Source organism: Natrix helvetica (genome assembly GCF_964273705.1).
Source record: "Natrix helvetica genome assembly, chromosome: Z".
In the NCBI taxonomy this organism is placed as follows: domain Eukaryota; kingdom Metazoa; phylum Chordata; class Lepidosauria; order Squamata; family Natricidae; genus Natrix; species Natrix helvetica.
In genome coordinates this window covers 98,578,575-98,599,873 of record NC_138554.1, presented here as the reverse complement: position 1 = coordinate 98,599,873, position 21,299 = coordinate 98,578,575, and the positions used below count along the sequence as shown (strand labels likewise).

Sequence of the window (21,299 nt, the reverse complement as noted above, 5' to 3'; positions counted from 1 at the left end):
ATTCCAAGTGTAATTTCAAAATTATGCTTCTTGGGAATTCCAGCAGATATATTGCCCTAATGCATTTGGTCTGGAGACACCTATAATAGTAAGGTTTAGGATAGAACCTCTTATGTTGAAGGAGTCAATTGGAGAGTCCAAAGAAAATGTCAAAAGAATTAACATTGGATTTACCCATTATTTTTGGATGTTGTAGCTATGTATTCCTATTTCTTTATATATTTATTGTTGTAAATTTTAGACTGCTTAATTCAAAGATTCTGCTACTGACATCCATAAGTCAGATACCAGGGTTTTTTAATCTAGACTGTCATTTTTCTACCACAGCATGCAAAAGTGAATACAAGCCCTATTGTATTATTATGATTTAAAATACTGGAATCACTCTCTTAGAATGCTAAAAAAAAACAACAAAATGAATATGGCAAGTTGCCATTAATATCCCTCTGGATTTTCCATTGTATAGAACAAAAATATGAGTATATGCTTTTAATGTTCATATTTTATGTATTCTGACATTTTTAATATTTTTGAGTTTATTTTAATTATATTGTTGGTATTCCATTTTCCTTGCTTTGCTCTAATGAAAGAGTGAGGCATACATTTTTTTTTTAAATCACCACGTGTGTGAGCACCTATTTGAAATGTCTGAATGATAAATTTAGTAAATACTTTCCTAGGATTATTTGAGCAAGGTGAAAATGGGAATTAGCAGCTTTGGTATCCCAGCTATTATTCTTAGCTCAGGAGGCAGGTATTTTTATTTAAAGCTACTATTAACCCTGGAATTAATGATAGAAACTCGCATCTTTGGAGTGCTTTTAATAAACCACTGCATACCAGTGTTTCTTAACCTCAACAACTTTAAGATGTGTGAATTTCAACTCCCAGTATTTCTCAGCCAACTGGAGTTGAATTTCACCTTGCTGAGGTTCAGAAACACTGAACTAGACAGGTATGAATTAATCATTGATCAATCAATCATCAGAGGTTTCTGCTCCAGAAAATGTAGGAGAGAATGAGTTAAAATAAAACAGTGTTGCTGCTCCATAATCTTCTCAGTATTTTATGGAAATTCACAATACATGGTATTCAGATTCTGGTCAATTTTCCATTGTTCTTTTTAAAAAATAAAAGACATTCATTCTCATCACATCATGTGATATAAATGTAGAGGCCTGGGGATAGATTAGGAAAAAGCAAAATGAAGTCCAAGTTTGATTTCATACAATATATATTTAGCGAAAATATGCCTTTAAATTTTGCTATGAAAATTTTGTTAAGTTTTGTTAAAGGAAGTTGAATGTAGTCAGAATAATATAAGCCACCTCTAGATAAGATTTTATTGCTTAGACTGTTCCCTATAACACGGCATTGAAGAATCTGGGACATGGCTTTCTGAGATGGGGAAATATTTACTTTTTTATTTTTATCCTTTTATTACTTTTATAAATAATTTGAGAAAGTGAATATACCTAATACACTGTCCTCCTATTTTTTCCGCAGCAACATTGAGAGGTGGATTATGCTGAAAGAGTGAACAGCTCAGCTATCCAGTTGATTTTTCATGCCTAAACTGGGTCTAGAATTTAGTCTTCTGGTTTTTAGACTGGTCACTTAATCATAGACCAAATTGACAATGATGTCATACACAAGTGATTTCTTGTTCATGGGCAGGAAATATATATCTTGGTGGGAATAATGAAGTATTATAACAATTAGAAACAGAATTTTTCTGAACAGAATGAATTTATTTTTAAGATGTTTTATTTTTTTTTAAATTAAATCAATGATGGACAAAATATATTTAACTACACCAGCACACTCATTTAAATTCTCAAATGATGAACAGTAGAAACAGTAAATATAATTTAATGATTGTAAATAAGATGCAAAGTATCCTATAGTGTTTTTGTTTTTCTATATCATGGCAAGATAACTGGTGTTTTTAAAAGCCCTTTCTTACCAAATCGGATAATAGATTTTTTAAAAATGCTGAAAATGTAAAATTGGGAGCATGGTTTCCTGTGATAGGTGTGTTTCTTTTGCTTCTGTTTTTCAATGAAGAATATAAAATGTGCAGACTACATGGCATCTCAACTGGGGAAGATAAAGAAATTGCTCAGCTTGGTTCTTTATTATGGTCACTGATCAATATGAGGTGATAGAATGAAACTCTGTCATGGGTATCCTTAGCTAGATAGGTATGGTTCCATACAGCTGTTAATCTTTGCATCAAAACAGCATGTCATTGTGCTAAAGCTTCTATTTTCAAATTTCAGTACAGGCACAGAATGCCTGTACATCAGAAAGACCAACTATAAATATTATATCAGGCTTTCTTTTAAAACACTGGAACATGTGAGTAAAATGGAAAGTAAACAACTCCAGTCTTAAATATGTCTATTTAACTTTGAGTATAATTACGTAATGGCCATTTTTAGCTGACGGAAATCTGCAGGACATTGCACAGCTTGTTGAGGCTGGCCAATAGGCTAAAACATACTGCTTTAAACAAAGTAAATCAGGGCTACTGAGTGTTTAAAACTAATCTGTTTACAAACCAGCACAGCTGGACAGGCCTTGGCAACTTCCTATTAAAGAAAAGAATCCGCTTTTATGGGCATCTGGTTGTTTCTGAAAGGGCAGTTTAACCTTGTACTGCTGCTTCAAAGAAAGATCAAAAGCATTTATTACTCTTTTCAAGACCAAATGACCAATATATTAAATCTTTTTGATACCATGTTTGCAGTTTTTCCGTATGTTCAATTATGTGTGTAATTTTTAAGGTAAAGATTGCAGTATAAATTTAAAGTGTGCAACCTAAATTGCTAGAAACCTTTGCCAGAGTTAGAATTGTTTAAAAATTGACCTAAACTAAGTTATCTTTCATCTCTATATCAGACTAATAAATGAGATTTTAACATTTAATGGCCCAGAGTCTTGGTTTTATGCATATTTATTTTATGAATAGCTCATCTCTCATTTTGTATTTAAGAATCTTTTAGATTATTTTAGAATCTAAAAGCTTCCTTCATGTGTACTTGCTTGGTCCAAGATCTTTATCTCTATGTAATAATGTGGGTGGAATCTGGGCTGCCCTTTGTTTCGTGATATGTTTTTTCTGCTCATTTCTCTTTCAAGAAACTGTACCAGAATCTGAGTTGTATGATGTCCTAAGATCCTGCAAATGACAAGAACTCAATTTAATTGATCAAAGGCAAATAACCTGAAAGTAATTATGATTCACACTAGACAATATTGGGCTAAATTGGCAAATAGCGAGACTATCATAAAGCAAATGACACTATAATGCTGTGAAGTTCAAATATTCTCCAATAGCCAGTTTAAGAACCTCATTTACTTACTTACTTTACTGTTTTTGTTAATAAATAAATTCATTTTAAAAATATTTCTACAAAATAAATATTATTAATGTTAAAATAAGCGCATTTCAACCATTTCATTTCAGTTGTGGTTGAAGTTCAATTTAACTCAGTTTCATACCAATTTGAATATGATGTCCTTCCTGATTGAAACATATAAGAAATTGGTTTGAAATGGAAACAAGCACTACCACTGTAACAATTTGAACAAAGAGTCATTGTTATTCAAGGCACTTACAACTGCTATGGATTCTATGGATGCTGTATATGACTTTTTTTTAAAGCTATCAAACTCGAATTTGCACATGTCCAGTAATGTTTAATATAACAAACACTTAGCATGAAATATAGCAGAACCATATGTATTTGTGTGTACATTTGCACATTTTACACTGATCGGTATCTGAATTTTCCAGGTATGATTAAAGAACAAAGGAAAACAATGCAAATATTGCATATTTCCCCCTCCCCCACATTAAATTGCATTGCCATGTATATGAAGAAGCATAATTTCATAATTGTGAAAAAAATCAGAGAAATAGTAACATCAAAATATTGCTGAAACCTGTGGAAACATAACTATTATGCATTGTTGTGGGAAGTTTACTCTTCTTGATGATTCATTATTCACCAATGACATCTCTACTGAAAAATAAAAAAAGGAAAACTTGCTCTTGTTCAGATCCAACAAGCTTTCCCATGTATCTTTTTATTTCCCTTTGATGGCCAGAGATAATTTCTTAGCAAGTCTTCACTGATCTTTTCATTCTTTTGGCTCACAGCAGATTGAGCATCAGCAATTTCCCTGCCTGCCAGGGCAACCCCGTAAATGGCCCCTTGTCTGCTTAGTCGTGTAATATGCAAAACAGTCAGATAAACAAATGTCAGCCCAAGTGGAAACCTGGAGAGCTACAGTAGATCATAAAAGCAGAATTTAACCAAGCACCAGGGTCCTGGCAATAAAACTACAAAAACAATGCTGTGCTGCCAAAAACAGGGCCTCGGGGGGCTTCTGTCAAATCTGGACATATTGGCACAAGGATTTGGTATCTTAGATTGCAGTCCTATTTGCAGTCCTATTTGGAATTTTTTCTTTATCGGTTTGATTCACAGAGTAGCCCACGTGTGCTTTCTTGCAGTAAAGAAAAAAATAATAAGGATCACTAGGTTCTTTTTTCAGTAGAGCAAAAGCTGTAAACATTTTGAAGAGATGTAGTCTCAAAAAACGTGTGTTTTTTTTAGTACCCTTCTATAAATGCTTTAAATTTTACATGGTGATTTTAATGAGACCACTCCTAGATAAGCAGAAACAGAAGTCTTATTTTATAAGTTCCAGAAGATAGAATTTTCCAATACACATAGTCCTTGACTTATAACCATTCATTCAATCACTGTTGAAGTTACAACAGCAGTGAAAAAAGTGACTCATGAGTATTTTTCACACTTACAACATTGCGACATTCCCACAGTCACATGATCAAAATTCAGATGGTGAGCAACTGGCTCATATTTATGACAATTGCAGTGTCCTGGGATCATGTAACCCCTTTTTGCAATCTTCTGACAAACAAAGTCAATGGGAAAGCCGTTATCAATCATGAACAACTGAACAACTGCAGTGATACACTTAACAACTCTGGCTAGAATGATCATAAAAAGAGACAAAGGTCACTTAACAACTGTCTCATAACTGTCTCACTTAGCGACAGAAATTTTGGGTTCAATTAGGGTTGTAAGTTGAGGAAACAACAAAATGAAATTATGAATTACAATAAGCTGTTCTAGGTTAGAAATTAAATAAATTTAATATATAGACTTTTTGCACATAAAACCATATATTTTGCACATATTGAATTAGAATCTGGGAATGTTTACTTTTAGATATGAAGTTATTCTGAACAGCAAAGTATATTTTGACAGCTTGGTTATCAATTCTTCCATAGAGTGCATGAAACATTCTTTCCAATAAGAGATATCTAATGTCAATGAAATAGTTACTATGTACCAAGCCAATACTTTATGTTTAATAAAAGTTAAATTAAAATAACAAAATATGAAATGGAATCTGAAATTGATTCATTCTATCAGGAATCATTTTCCAAAACTGTGAGCTTTACAATATTGCTTCCAAGTGTGAAGAAATGATCCAACCTGCTAAATACATTTCTAATAATATTTAGATAATTAATTATTTGTTTTAGCAATAAGGAATAGATTGATATAATAATAATAAATCTTAAATCAATTTCCTTTAAATGTGACATTTGGACTATTTTTCAACTGAAATTCCAGTTGTTGCATATCTACTGTATTCTTTCATCTAAATTCTTCATCCATGCAATCATACAATTTTTAACTTTTTGGTTTCTGAATAATACATTATCAACCATTTATAAATAAGACCCAGCAGATGTTCCAAGTTACATGTTATAAGATTTTCAAATTTAGTACTTTTAGTACTATGCTGTTTATTTGAAGATAATGAAACCAGTCAGGTGAACTAAACTATTGAGTCTCAAAAGATATAAACAATCAAATCTTGAAATCTAAACTATTATCTATCTACTGAACAAATTTCTTTGTGCTCTCATTGTAAAAACAAAGCAGGCAAGAGAAAATCTAGATTTATTTCTTTTCCTATGTTTATCTTTGGCATTAAATACCGTCCTTATTATTTCATGATCTTTTATAAATTGGGGCGTTGGTCTTACCTGATACGCCCCTTCTCTGGGCATGTGTTAACTCAGCCAGTAACCAATAGAACTGATTCTACCAAAGTGATGTCATCGCCTCTGAGGGGTGTCCTCCCGCTTTTCTTGATGAAGGAGATAAGTAGACTGTCGTGTGCTATTTGATTGCTCTCAATTCAACGATGATTCAATATTTCTCCCAGAACCCACCCTGCGAACTAGGCGAGGACCGGAAAGGGTGGGGATGACCACTGTTTCCACCTGTCCAAAGAAGGGGCGTATCAGGTAAGAACCAATGCCCCATTCTCCAAAGTTGGTGGAGACAGCGGTCATGCATGGGACGTACCAAAGCTAGGCTAGATCCCGGGAAAAGGCTGGCCTAGGAGCTGGAAGAGGGAAGAACCCCTTGGAAGACCCGCTGTCCGAATGCCGCATCCACCAATGCATATAAACACTTTATAATGGTGGATAAAGAGGGTAGTAGTAGTCCAGGTAGCCGCCTTGCAGATCTCCTCCACCAAGACCTGCTGAGTCCATGCCGCCGACGTAGCCACACTGCGCGTGGAATGTGCCGTGATGTTGGATGGAGGAATAAGGCGATGCACCAGGTAGGCCCTTGAAATAGCAGAGGGGATCCAGTGTCTGACCATTGATGGAGAAGTCTTTAGCCCTTTATTTGTGAGATGGAAAGACACGAAGAGAGCTTCGGTGCCGTTGAAGGTGGCCGTTGTGGCGATATAGATATTAAGAACACGCCGCACATCTAACCTGTGCTATTTACACTCAAGTCTGTGAGAAGGATTAGGACAGACATCTGGAAGAATGAGGTCTAGAGATCGATGAAACATCGAATTTATCTTTGGAACAGAAGTGGGATCAAGGCGAAGGACCACACGGTCCGGGTGAAATGCACACATATAAGATCTGATGGAGAGGGCCGCCAATTCCGAGACCCGTCGTGCCGACCTGATTGCCACCAGAAAGGCTGTCTTCAGAGTAAGGTGATGCAATGAGGCTGACCTGAGAGGCTTGAAAGGCAGTTGAGTGAGAAAGTCAAGTACTCTAGCTAGATCCCACGAGGGGAAACGGTATATGACAGGAGGGCAGAGATTAGACACACCCTTAAGGAAATGGCGGAAGTGAGGGTGCAAGGAGAGAGGTTCCTCCCGGTGAAGAGAGAGAACCGAAGAGTGGGCCGACACCTGCCACTGAAGTGTGTTAGGCGAGAGCCCTCTATCAAGCCCCTGCTGCAAGAACTCCAAAACCTGAGGAACTGATGCCTCCAGGGGAGTAGCATCTCAAGAAAGGCACCAAGTGATGAAAGTCTGCCACATAGATTTGTAGATTCTGTTAGTGGCTGGGTGTCAGGAAGCCTGAATAGTTTGAATTACAGTCTCAGAAAGGTTAGCCGCCCTCAAGACCGCACGCTCAGCCTCCATGCAGTTAGGCGGAGCCAGGGCAGGTCGGAATGGTGGATGGATCCCTGATGAAGAAGGGATGTTATCATTCGGCCTACTGAGAGATTGACCAGGTCCTCATACCAGGGTCGGCGCGGCCAATGAGGGGCAATTAGGATGAGCTTGGTGTCAGGCCTGTAATTCTGTTCCTTTTAGGATCTTTGGCCTGCCACATACTTAAAACATACATATTATGCTGTTTCATTGGTATAGTAGTTGGGAGGGGGGAATAGAAAGGAGTAGGATTGTGGAATGTATTGTTATGGATTTCTTAGAAGCTCAAGGTCGTCTTTTGTCTCCGCACCTCGACACCTGGCCAGAAGAAGAGGGGTGTACATGCCAGAGTGGAAGATGAAGATTGGACCATGTGATGAATTATGGGGTGTGGGGATAGATGATGAACTTTTAACTTGGGGAATTCACCGGATGTACCTTAGAGTTGAAATTTCACCAGCTTAATGCCAACATGCCTGTCTTATTAAATTGGAGTTTTAAGGACTACTTTGCCTTGGACAATGATTTAATTCTGCATGATATTTGGAACGCTGACATTATTTCAACTCTCCCATAATTTTTTTTCTTTCATCGGGGTACTGAATCCCAGTTCTGACTCAACCCTGGGCAGGACGAAATTTCAGTGAAGATGGAGGAGGGAAAGAATGCAGCAGAGAAAGCTAAGGATGATGGATCACTTATTTTTGTCGAGACTATCTATGCACCTTCTAAAGAAATAGTTCAACAGGCAGAGGCGAGGGAAAAGGAACCGAAACCAAGATTTTCCTCACAGACGGAGTTAGACCTGCGAGAGGAAGTTTCGGGATTTATTGCTTCTCAGGAATGCCTGCTGGAAGGAGGGGGGCCCCCCAAGGGAACTCTGACAGACGGCTGGAGCATGGGGAGAAGAGCAAATGAATGGAGATCTCAGTCACTCTCACGCAGCCAGTCTTTGATGGGCCTTCAGGACCAATTCCGACGCCTAAATGTGAGTGAACAAAAACCCCTGGGGCCCCCAGAACCACCCGGGTGGAGGCTAGCAAAGCCCACATTATCCTTCCCCAGCAGAGAAACTGCTGTGCAGTGGAGCGGAGACCTTGGGTCTTTCCACACAGCCATCAGCGAATCAGCACTCTCCCCTCCTGGAGTGAAAAAAAGTTGGGAAGTAAAACTTAACCAGCCGAAAGGGGCCTGGAACACTTTCACCTCCCCCCCTCTGCAAAGCGATGGCTCTGGACCCATCAATCAAGCCAATTCAGGGTGGGCTTTCTTCCCGGGTCATGGATGGGCTCAATGCCAGTGGACGCCTGCCCCTTCCCAACCAATGGCGCCACCCCAAATAGCTGCTCAGAGGCAGAGCCAAGGAATGGGACCACCACAGGGCCCAGCCCCCCCACCAATGCCTCAGCAGGCTTTTGCCCAACCGATGGGTGTGGCCCCACAAAGAAGCTTACCACCCCAAGCAGCAGGCCAACAGGTTGCTCCGGTTCAACCACCAGCACCCCCTCCTCCTCCCACACCCCCAAGGTTCCGTGCAACCTATGATGGCAGCCGAGACAAACTAGCTTACTTTATGAATCGAGTGTTGGCATACGTTGACCAAGTAGGCCCACAATACCTGACGGATCGAGAACTGATCCAAGAAATAGCAGAGGGGATGAATGAAGGAGAGGCAGCACAATGGATAGCGGAACTCCATGAAGAAGCAGCTCCTGAGTTAGATGACATAACGGGGTTCATCCAACTGATGCGGGCCCGATTTTACGATGTGGCCCAACAGGTAGATGCTGAAGACCAGATCCAGGAATTACGACAGGGGGGTCGGCCGGTCAAAGAATTAGTTTGGGAATTCCGGAGAATAGCTGGAAGACTACGTTACTGGCCAGAGAGACTATTGGTCTATACGTTCAAAAAGGCCTTAGATCCCAAACTGAAACAAGCTTGTGCCGTAAGGGGGACCCCAGATCGTATCCAAGAATGGTACACCACTGCAATCATACTGGACCACGAGATTAATACCTATCCAAAGCCTGGTACCAGAACCCCTGAAAAAAAACCGTTAGCCCACCGAACGCAGAAGCAGCAACCTGAAAAGCTCCCGCCAACCCCTCGTTCCTGGGGCCCCAAAATAAAGTGCTACCGTTGTGGTCAGCTTGGCCACCGGGCATCTACATGCTGGGCTCCAGCCCCAGTTCCACAACCACGCCAACCACCTGCCAGCACAGTCAAGAAAACCCCCAGAAAACCCCCAGAAAAAAGTCGTCTGGCACAACAGCCAGCAGGGGCAGAGAGCGGAGCCACTGAAAACGCCCTGGACACTTCAGAGGAGGAAGAGGTGGTTAAATTTTGATAGTTAACATTTATGTTATTCTCTTTTCAGGAAACGTTTTTCTCTTGAGGAGAGGCCGCCTGTCAGGCCTGTAATTCTGTTCCTTTTAGGATCTTTGGCCTGCCACATACTTAAAACATACATATTATGCTGTTTCATTGGTATAGTAGTTGGGAGGGGGGAATAGAAAGGAGTAGGATTGTGGAATGTATTGTTATGGATTTCTTAGAAGCTCAAGGTCGTCTTTTGTCTCCGCACCTCGACACCTGGCCGGAAGAAGAGGGGTGTACATGCCAGAGTGGAAGATGAAGATTGGACCATGTGATGAATTATGGGGTGTGGGGATAGATGATGAACTTTTAACTTGGGGAATTCACCGGATGTACCTTAGAGTTGAAATTTCACCAGCTTAATGCCAACATGCCTGTCTTATTAAATTGGAGTTTTAAGGACTACTTTGCCTTGGACAATGATTTAATTCTGCATGATATTTGGAACGCTGACACTTGGCCTCCTCCTCTATCATTTTCCAAATCACCCTCTGTATCAGGGGGAAGGGAGGGAAGGCGGACAGGAAACCGTGAGGCCACCTGCACCTTAAGGTGTCCGTCCCTTCTGCGCCTGGTGTTGTGTAACGAGACATGTACCTAGGCAGCTGTTTGTTGGATGCTTTTGCGAAGAGATCTAGAACTGGAGTCCCATACCTGGATGACAGCTGTTTGAAGATGCGATGGTTCAGGCTCCATTCTGCAGGGTTGATTGTTGTGTGGCTCAGCCAGTTTGCCCTGGTGTTGTTGGTGCCCGAGATGTGTTGGGCATGGAGAGAGAGAAGGTTGGCTTCCGCCCAGATTCCTAGGCAAAAGGCAGACTTCATGAGATACCGCCCTCGTCCCCCCTTGGTGATTGACGTGCGCCTTGGCTGTTGTGTTATCTGTACAAATCAACGTATGCGTGTTGCGGAGCGAGGATTGGAAGTGGAGGAGAGCCAGATGAATGGCCCTCAACTCTAGCCAATTCATACTGTGGGAGAAGTCAGAATCGGACCAGAGACCCTGAGCGACTTGATTCTCCAGGTGGGCGCCCCATCTCGTTAAGCTTGTGTCCATCATGACTATAAGACGAGGAGATTCTCTGAAGAAGGATCCCCGAGATATGGCCTGGGATATCCACCAGTCCAGAGATTGAAGTACCTCTGGAGTCAACTTGACTTTCACTAGGGAATAGCTACTGTTGGTTTTCTGGAATGGCAGAAGAAACCACTGAAGGCAATGGCTGTGAAGCCATGCCCAAGGAACGATGGAGAAGCATGAGACCATCTTCCCCAGCAGTTGAGACAGCTGGAGAAGAGGGACCAGCTGTCTCCTCCGCACTTCTTTGGCCAAGTCCCTGAGGCTGACCTGGCATTCCCGAGACAGGAAGACCCTCCCCTGTGAAGAGTCGATGAGGGCTCCTAAGTGCACTAGATGTGAGGTGGGAACCAGATGACTCTTCTCCTGATTGATGGAGAATCCCACCCCCTGAAGCACCTGTAAGATGTCTTGGAGATCCCGAAGAGCCTGGTTGTGTGACCTGGACAATAAGAAGATATCGTCCAGGTAGCACATGATCTGAATGGGTCCGGCTTGCAAGTGGGATGCTACGATTGCCAGGAGTTTGGTGAAAACCCTTGGGGCTGATGATAGCCCAAAGGGGAGGTCCCGATATTGAAAGTGATGGCCCTCATAAACAAAGCGTAGGAACCGTCTGTGTTGACTGTGAATGTGCACGTGGAGGTAAGCCTCTGTGAGGTTCACTGATGTGAGGAGATCGTGTTTGCGTACACTCTCTAGGATTGATAGGAGAGAGTGCATTTTGAATCTACTGTACCTGATGAATTGATTGAGAAATTTGAGATTGAGGATTGCTCTCCAGCCCCCTGGAGGCCTTGGCACGATAAAGAGATGAGAATAAAACCCCTGTCCCACCTGGCCTGGAGGCACAGGTTGAATGACCCAAACGTGGAGCAGATGATGGATGGCCTGCTCTACGAGGAGCCTCTTGTCAGGATCCCTGGAGTTTGGGCACGTGACAAAGTGCTTCGGAGGGTTGGAGTCCAAAAGAAGGCCGAATCTGATGGTGGCCCTGACTAAAACGTCGTTGATGATGTCGTCCCAACGATCCACAAAGAACGCCAGAGGTTCCCCGATTGGGAGATCTTCCAGGCAGTCACTTCTGCCTCTTATAGGAGCGGTTGTTGTTATCCCTGAATGACTTTCTGGGCTGGAATCTCTGATTGTTCCTGCCTGATCTGTTGGAGAAGGAGAGGCCCTGTCTGGGAGGAGCCTGGCATTGAGGATGGGAGTTGGAGGAACCCCTGTCCTGACCACGAAAGGGCTGCCTACGGTAAAAAGGCTGACTCCGACTCTCCTGTTTCTTGGTGGTCAGTTGTAGGACCTTCTGCTTATCCTTGGACTCTACTAGTAGAGGCTCCAAGGGAGGACCAAAGAGAAGGGAGGAAGAATAGGGAGAGGAGGCAAGTCTCCACTTAGCTCGGGCCTCCGCCTGCCATTGCTTTAGCCAAGGGAGCCGACGGGTGGTGATAAGAGGATGCTATGGCCTTGGACATGAAACAGGCCATGTCCAAGGACGCATCTGCGGTGTATTCCAGGACCACCTTCAATTTGTTAATATCCCTAGAATCCCGGGCTGGAAGCCTCGTCTGGAATTGCCTTAACCATAGGAGAGTTGAGCAACTAAAGAAGGCAGCAGAGGTAACTATCCTGACGGCACAGGCCAAGGCCTGGTGCCCCTTGACCAGTCTTTGTTCCATTCTCTTGTTTTCAGCGCAAATAGCTTCCTCAGGAGCTGCCGAGGCTGCGTTAGAAGAAGAGAGGCTAATGATAGATAAGTCAATAGAAGGTACCTCTAAGGCTTTAGTGAGGTCTGGTCCCACATTATACAGCCGCTTGTCCAAGGTATTGGGGAGGGGCCTTGTACCTGGTGACGCTCACTGGTTCTGGACCACATCAATGAAGAGTCTGGGTGATGGAATCACCTCCTTTTCCACCTTAGGTTGGATGAAGAGGGGGTCAGTGGTGTCAGTCTTATCTACTTCTGTTCCCTGAGGTGTCTTGGGTGAAGGGATGCCCGCGATCTTCTTGGCCTTAAAGAGATCGAAAGACAGCAGGTTTAAAGAGACTGACAAAGATAGGTGGGTCAGGGGGAAGGCCTTCGTCTTCCGAGAGATCTGAATTTCTTGCAGGGCGTTCCTCCTCTCTGAAAACCGACAGTTGACTGGACGTGCCAGGAAGTTCATGCGATGAAGAGGCCGAGAGCTCACCATCCCTGCGTCTGGAACCAGAAGAAGCAGACCTGTGAGGAGTAGAATGGTTAGAAGACCTGTGTTTAAGTCTTGCTGCTATGCCTCGTTCTATGGCCTCAGATATCATATCAGCCATGCCAAGTGAGCATGAATGGCGGGGGGAAGGGGAAGAGATGACTCCTGGTAGAGGGGCTCCTCATCAGGCATGATGCTCCTGCCATCCTCAGATTCATCCCCATTGCAGGCCAGATCGCCTGTGCCCCTGGCTTCCTCAGGTTGGATAATGGAAGCAGGAGGGGAGAGATCATCCTCCGAATCAGAAGACAGGTCAGGAGGAGAACTAGGAAGAACAGGCCTCTGGGGCTGAAACAGATGGGATTCTGTGTGCTTGGTTTTACTTCTGACCTTTCTGAGAGGAGCCTGAGTGGTATTGCCATCTTCCTGAGAAGATAGATTGGCTGCATTCCTGTGACTAGACCTGGGAGTCTTGGAAGGGGGCTCAGAGGTGGGAGCCTCTGGGGCAGGCCTGCGCTTACGGGTCCCGGAGAAAGGGGGCTCGGTGGTGGGAGCAGGGGCCCCGGCAGTTGGAGGCACTTGTGGCTCATGATCAGGAGAGGAAGCCATGGCCCTATACTCACAACTTGGTGAAGAAGGTATTCAAATGGCCACCGGAGCTTCTTCGCACCAAAACAAAATGGCTACTGAGTGTACAGAACCTATGGGCTGGGCACCATGAAGTAGCCGAGGCCGCAGGAGAAGCAAGGACGTTGGTGGCCCTGTGGAGCAGCTGTGGAGAGAAGGGCAACTGCAGCGCTGTCCCGGAGGCGGTGGTGGCGTTTGGCGGCTTTTGGCAGCGAAGGAGATCCAGCAGAGGCGGCAGCACTGAGCAGAACTGCCAATGGCCAGTGCTGGGCAGCGCTTCGGTCCAGGACATCTTTGCAAGCCGCTGGTAAGGTCAGGAGGCTGAAGCCTTGAAGATGACCTAGCAAACCCTCGTGAGGAGCCCTGGGGCTAAAAAAGAGCCCTCGCTCCAAGGGGAGCTCTCCATGCTGAATTAGTTCTCCACCAAAAATTTAGAAGTCCATTTTGAGAAGAAAATCCAATTAAATCCAATTAAATTAGTCAATTAGAAATTTTAAATAGAAAAGTTGAGGAGAGAGCAATTAGTACAGCCAGTTCCGATTGAACTGAGTCTAAAAAAGCAGGAGGATGCTCCTCAGAGGTGATAACATCACTTTGGTAGACTACGTTCTATTGGTAACTGGCTGAGTTAACCCATGCATGACCACTGTCTCCACCAACTTTGGAGAATGTTTCTGTTTGCATTCGATATATTTATGGAGGCTGCCTGAAGGTCTCACTGTTTACATAAAGGTAACCAAGGCGTGGGATAGTTATTTTTTCTATGCTTGCTTTCCTTTTGAGGGATTGATTTAACATGAACTTAAGCTACTTAATGATTTCTATGTAAAATTTTAATTGAATGATGAAAATGGTTACTTTCTTCGATTATGTACCACAGAATTTTGGATTAGCTTTGGTTTTTTTCCTGATTTTGTTCAGTTACTATGATTTTAAAATTTTATAGCTCTTTTGCTAAATGATGCTATTTATCAAATGTAGTTGATAAATGGTTATCAATATCTTAAATAGTTTGAAATGCTGAAACTATTAGTTGTTGATGCCTCATAAGAAATTATCAAACAAAAACAAACCACAATGAACACTGGATCAAAGACTTGGTTTCTCTTGGTATCAGATTAGTTTGTTCCAAATTATATCTCTTCTCCACCAAAAAATCTAAATGTAATTCATGTGCAGATTTGAGTTTATTAATCTGTACTCTTAACCTTCCTGCAGGATACAGACCACATAATCCCTATATTCATTTATAATCAGCTCTTTTTTTCAGGTGCTTAAGAGCTATGTAAGACAAAGTAGGCCAAGAGAGTGACTGGTCAAAGTAATCCTTTCTGGGTTTGAATTTGAATGGAATCTTCTTGACCTTAATGGCTGGAGTTGAAAGATTCAGAGGAAGTGAATCCAAAATCTCTCTATGTAATAGTTCCCCATATGTTCATGTTGAAAAAGGAGAAAATATTTGCAGAGGCACATTCTATTCTCAGATAATGTAATCTTTTTCATCTCCAGTGGAATGGTTGGTATAATTCAGCAATTGATGGGTTCACCTTTATTTTCAGTAAGATTGGGTACATTTTCTGATTACTAAGACTATATAAGGTAAAGGTTCCCCCTCACATGCATGCTGGCCATTTCCAGTTCTAGGGGCAGTGCTCATCTCAGTTTCTAAGCCGAAGAGCCAGTGCTATATGAAAACATATCTGTGGTCATGTCGCTGGCATGACTAAATGCCAAAGGTACACGGAGCACTGTTACCCTCCCACCAAAGTGGTCCCCATTTTTCTATTTGCATTTTTTACGTGCTTTCGAACTGCTAGATTGGCAGAAACTGTGACAAGTAATGGGAGCTCACTCCATTATGCGGTGCTAGGGATTCAAACATTCTGATCGACAAGCTCAGCGTCTTAGCCAGAGCCACCGCATCCCTAGTCATATATAGACTATATATTTACGCACAAAAGCCCCTCTTTTTCTAGGAACTTAATACCCAACAAGCAGATATAGTTTAATTAACTCCGATTATGTTACATTATTAGCAAGGAGAAAATGATCAGAAATGAAAAATCTTTACTTTAATTCCATCTACAAAGTCCAATAGTCAAAGCATACTTTTTACTCAGATATCAAATAATAAGCACCATGGTTAAAGAAATTGCAGAAACAATGACTGAGATTTGAAAACTTCAATATCTTTTTATGTATTTAATAAATCATGTATTTCTGTTGTTATGCTACAATTTATGATAAATTATAAAATCAAACACAGGAGTTATAAATCTAATACAGAAATGATCTATTTTCTGAGTGGTAGCCATTTTAAGTACTAATTTCACAATTTAGTTTGGGTTTCAAGGAGTTAACCGTTAAAGAGATGAAATTCATCCAATACACATCTTTATAATATGACATGCTTTAAAAAAAAAAAGCAAACCACTTCAGAAACGTTTTGCTCACATAATTTATAAAACTTCACAGACAGAAAAAACCCCCATATTCTCTACACTGGGCTAAACAAGGTGGCACCTCTATATATTTAACATAATAATTTACATAACCTGAAATCACTATCCTGCTCAGAACAATGGTGTTGCTTTAAATTATGGGTTACAGTCCCATTTTTCTGAAAGTGACTGCCAGCCAACAGAATACTTTGTGAATTTTACCTTCTGGTTCATTTGAAACTGCCACCTACACAAACTGCTTTCATAGTTAAGTATTGGCAAGGGGGGGAATTAATGTATCCCACTCCCCTATAATTCTGCCTGTAGGACCATATAATACCATTGTGTGATGTAATACTAGGCAAAGCACTGAAATACCATTTTTGTCCTAGCATTAGTTAGTGGTCATATATCAATACTAATATTTGGGTATTTTCAGTTTTTGTCCACCTTCTTTTTCTTTCAATAGAACCCATTTCCACAAAATTGATGATGTTTCAGTTACTAAATCATGCAATTTTATGTATTGACCTGCGATGGAAACATGGAACAGAACTCAAAGGTATTTATGTGAGTAAACATCTCAATTTACTTATTAGGAGACATCATAAGACTGCAGTTTTTTCATGTTAAACTTTTAGCATCAAAATCTATCCTATGTAACTAACTGCAATTATCTCAACAAGGTTTCCTAGCCATTCCTTTTAATGAAACAGTAATACTATATCCGAATTTTTTCTGGCTCTATTCCACCAAAACAGCTTTGGAAATTTTTTCAAACTCTGGAATAGTTGGAAAAAGTTGACTGGAAGAAATCAGACTATGGAATTTGTTTTTGTTTTTGTTTAATTGTAGCACTGTAGAAAATCAAGCACTTAAAATTTAATTCACATTCGTAGCTGATTGTGTAGAATATCTAATTGTACAACAAAACAGAAACAATCCCATGTAGAGCTTGGGAAACAAAATCCAGTACTCCCAATCCAGCAAGGAAGCCATTCCATTAAAAAGAAGTATTCTACCCCTATCCTAAGTACCTTTAATTAACAGGCTGTATTTCCCCAATAGTCTTGTCTGTCAAAATGAGAGAGAAAACTTCATCCATTTCACATTTCCAGTATTCTTAGTTGGAACACTCTGCTTACTTTCCAGAATGCTCCATGTGTTTATGTGCTGTCTTTATCACATCCGCTCTACCATCAGATCTATAGAACCAGCTTTCTTCGGTCTTTTTGACTCTAATTTGAATCACCCAGCAATTATTCTGCTGCCACATTGTTCATTTGACCACACTTAAACTCTCACAAGAGTGATCTGAAATTGGTTATATGATTATAGCTAATTATAAAAAGGGTTATTGAATTTTTTTATTGCTTCAGTTCTAGGACTGAATAGAACAGTGATGGCGAACCTTTTTTGGCTTGCGTGCCACAAGTGGGGGGAGCGCAGGGGGGTTGAGTGCGGGCGTGCCGCACCCATAATGCAATGCACGACCCCCCCAGTGCACATGCGTGCACAACCCCCCCATTTTTACATGCTTCTTTTGCCCTCCCCAGGCTCCAGGGGCTTTATAGGAGCCTGGGGAAGGCGAAAAGAGCCTCCCCCGCCCCCCTGGAGGCTTCAGGGACCGTTCCTGAAGTCTTCGGAGCGCTTAAAACCACCCTCCGAGCAAACCGGAAGTGACTTCCGGGTTGCTTGGAGGGTCGTTTTAAGCGCTCCGAAGGCATCAGGGAAGCCTCGGACAGTCCCTGAAGCCTTCGGAACGCTTAAAACCACCCTCCGAGCAAACTGGAAATCACAGCCTCCGGGGGGGGGAGGCTCTTTTCGCCCTCCCCAGGCTCCTATAAAGCCTCTGGAGCCTGGGGAAGGCGAAAAATAGCTTTTAAAAAGGTGAACTCAGGTGGCCAGCGCGCGCATGCGCGCTGGCCAGCTGACAGGGCAGCGCCTTGCGTGCCCTGACAAATGGCTCCGCGTGCCACTTGTGGCACGCGTGCCCTAGGTTCGCCATCACTGGAATAGAACATGGTGATAGTAACAAAAAAAAAAAGAACATGTTCCAAAGTGAGCCAGTTGGTAATTCATTACCTTTTTATAGGAGTGTTCATAATTTGTAGGTTGATCAACTGCCCTGTTAAAAGCTATGGTGATCAGGCAATTCTGATTAATGTTTATTATTTCTCTTCATGCAGAGTTTCAAGAAGTACTGTAACAATAAAGAAGAATGGTCGCAAGCTCTTTTTATGATACCAGGAGATTAATGGTCTTATATATTCTGTATTGGGGTTATCCATTTTAATAGTTGTAGACTGCATTCTTAACAAACAAGAATGGAAATTTAATGAACACACCAATCTACAAACCTTTACACTATGTCCTCTTGTTTATGCAAGACAGGTCTTTAATTTGCTTATGTATTTTTCAAAATGAATTTTATTGGTATGACTATGCGTAGAATCTGATCATAATAAAAGCAAAAGAACACCCCCCTCACAATAAGCCCATATATTTCTTCTTGTGATCATCACCTTAGATTTCAAAGGATTTATTTATTTAGATTTATAACAATACCAAGATATCTGCATGTCAGTAAAGATATCTGCATGTCAGTAAAGGAAGTAAGCATGAATCTGTTGAAAAGATGAGAAAATTAAAAATGTATAAAATTAGGCTATTGAAGAAAAAATGTTAAACATGTATCACACTGTTATTTTTACTATAACTTTCCAAAACCATAAGCACCAGATTTCAAATAAATTGCAATAGTTAATTAATACATTTTTTTATCATTAACTCTTCATTATAATAATTTTGTTTTAAAAGTAAATTAGAATATTACTTAGGAAGTTCAGGATATCTTTAAACCATTTTACTTGTACAGTTCAGAAAATCTTTTCCCAGCCTAGTAGCCCATGTCCATTTTGCAATCCAACTTAAAATCCATCCCATCTGGAGATAACAAGTTTGGAAAACCATTGTTTGGAAGTATGTATGTAAATACAAATATACTGGGTTTTCTTTAAACTCTACTACTGCACTTTTAAGTAAGTTATATATAAATTATTTTTTAAAAAATCCACAGTATTTGAAATGATAGATAGGAAATCCTGGAGTTAGCTGTGACTTTAGAATACAGAAGTGGGTGAGATCATGATTCATGATCTTTGATTAACCTCACGTATTTATTGATTAATCTGAAAGAGGTTCTAAATATATGTTTTTTAAACAATGTCTCTAGTTAAAAGTCAATAGAGAGTTCACAAGTTTTCTTCCCGTAAAAACTGGAATACAGATGAGAAGTCTTTTTGGGCATAGCCCTTGGCACACATGATCCTGTAAATCTGATGGGCTAGGGATCCAAGTGGGACTGGAGACTTGGTGTTGGTGGCAGAAATCTGGGCCAAGCCAAGATCCTAAAAATAAGGAAAATATTTTGACTGGGAGAAGGAAAAGACATGCATTTATTACAGAGTAATATCTGTTACCAAATATGACAGTAATATCGAGGTCCACTATTCCTTAGAAAATGATTTAAAAGTATATGAAAGGACTTAGGTTCAATATGTAGATAGAGCTAGAAAAATTCCTACTGAAAATTGGAAAGTTTGCTCATGGCTACTCATGCATTAGATGAAATGAAATAAATTGATAAAATGAAATTAGATTAGTTGGATTACTGCAATGGATTCTACATGGACATCCTTCTGAAGACCACTAGATGTGCAACTGGTCCAGTGGTGCAAGTTTGCAAGTGTACAAACAGCTCTTGGTACCTTATGGTTTGTCCAAATTTATTATTTTCATGTAAGTTGCAGTGCCCCCAGTTGGTTTCTGCATGGAATTCAAGGGGCTGCTTATCACCTTTAAACCTCTATATGGCATTATTTGCCAGATTACCTTGTGTTCAGAATATTGGCACATCCTATTATATCAGGCAGAGTGGATATACTCCATGTCCTTTCTCTTAAATGTTAGTAGATATGTGCCTTCTTTGGAGCAATCCCAGTTTAGAATAGGTTCCAACCAGAGATATGATGAGTCTAGCTTTCCAGAGGGCAGTGAAGCCTTCTAACCATGGAAACCATGGTTCAACTTCTAACCATTGCCATTTTATGTAGCACAATCATTTCTAGGAATCCAATATCGTGTAAAGCAGTACTACTTTTATTGTAAAACAACAATAATAGAATCTTGCAAGCCTCCCTGCCTCTCTTTATAATTGTGAGAACCAGGGAGAGGCTTGTCTGAGATGTTTATTCAAGTTGAATTCCTATCCTGAATCCAATCCTCTTTTACCTAATTGTTTTGGTAGAAGCTCTTTAGAAAACCGTCAGAAAACCTGCAGAAGACTAGCATGACAAATTTTACCTAATTACATTCCATGGAATTTAAGTTAAGACCTGTAATATCAAAATGGAATAAATGTTTTCATGTTGAATGTTGGGTTGGTGTAGCAAAACATTTCCATAATTGCTTCAAAGTGAGGGTTTTTAAAAAATGCTAAAACTTGAAAAGCTGAGGTGATGTAGGAAGCTATACACAAAGAAACATATAGATTGAGATCTGAATAATCTAATTTTTCTCAACTAAGAGTTTTAGGATTCTCACTCTTTTGGGTCTAGATCCATGATTGCGAACCTATGGCATGCGTGCCAGAGGTGGCACACAGAGCCCTCTCTGTGAGCACCTGTGCCATCGCCAGCTGCTTTTCTGGATTCCAGTACGCCGGCCAGTGGTCTTCGCGGGCACTGGAGTGCCAAAAAATTCCCCAAAAACAGCCCGAAAAAATGGACTAAAACCGGCCCAAAAAAACAGCCATTTTTCAGGCCATTTCAGGGTCGTTTTACGGACCAAATACAGCCTGAAAGCGGCCCGAAAAATAGCCAGAAATTGACAAAAAACAGGCATGTGCATGCTGGCTAGCTGGTAGGCGCCCCAGCGCATGCACATACATTCCGGTTTGGACACTCAGTGCCAAACTGAGTGCGTCCCCAGCATGAGTGACATCGAGCTGGTCATGCCCACCTTGACCATGGCCACCCCCCAAGGTCAAACATAACCA

At 41.2% G+C, this 21,299-nt stretch overlaps 1 protein-coding gene across 1 annotated transcript in view; it reads right to left on the bottom strand.

Annotated features, from left to right (window-relative positions):
• Nucleotides 1-15,978: 15,978 nt before the first annotated feature.
• HIBADH (3-hydroxyisobutyrate dehydrogenase) overlaps nucleotides 15,979-21,299 on the bottom strand; it is a 99,988-nt gene continuing 94,667 nt past the window's right edge. The window contains exons 8-9 of the mRNA XM_081970128.1: nucleotides 18,252-19,650; nucleotides 15,979-17,627 (exon numbers count right to left, since the gene is read on the bottom strand). Coding sequence (XP_081826254.1) covers nucleotides 19,495-19,650 — 156 coding nt within the window. The 3' untranslated portion in view covers nucleotides 15,979-17,627; nucleotides 18,252-19,494. The remainder of the gene's footprint in view (nucleotides 17,628-18,251; nucleotides 19,651-21,299) is intronic.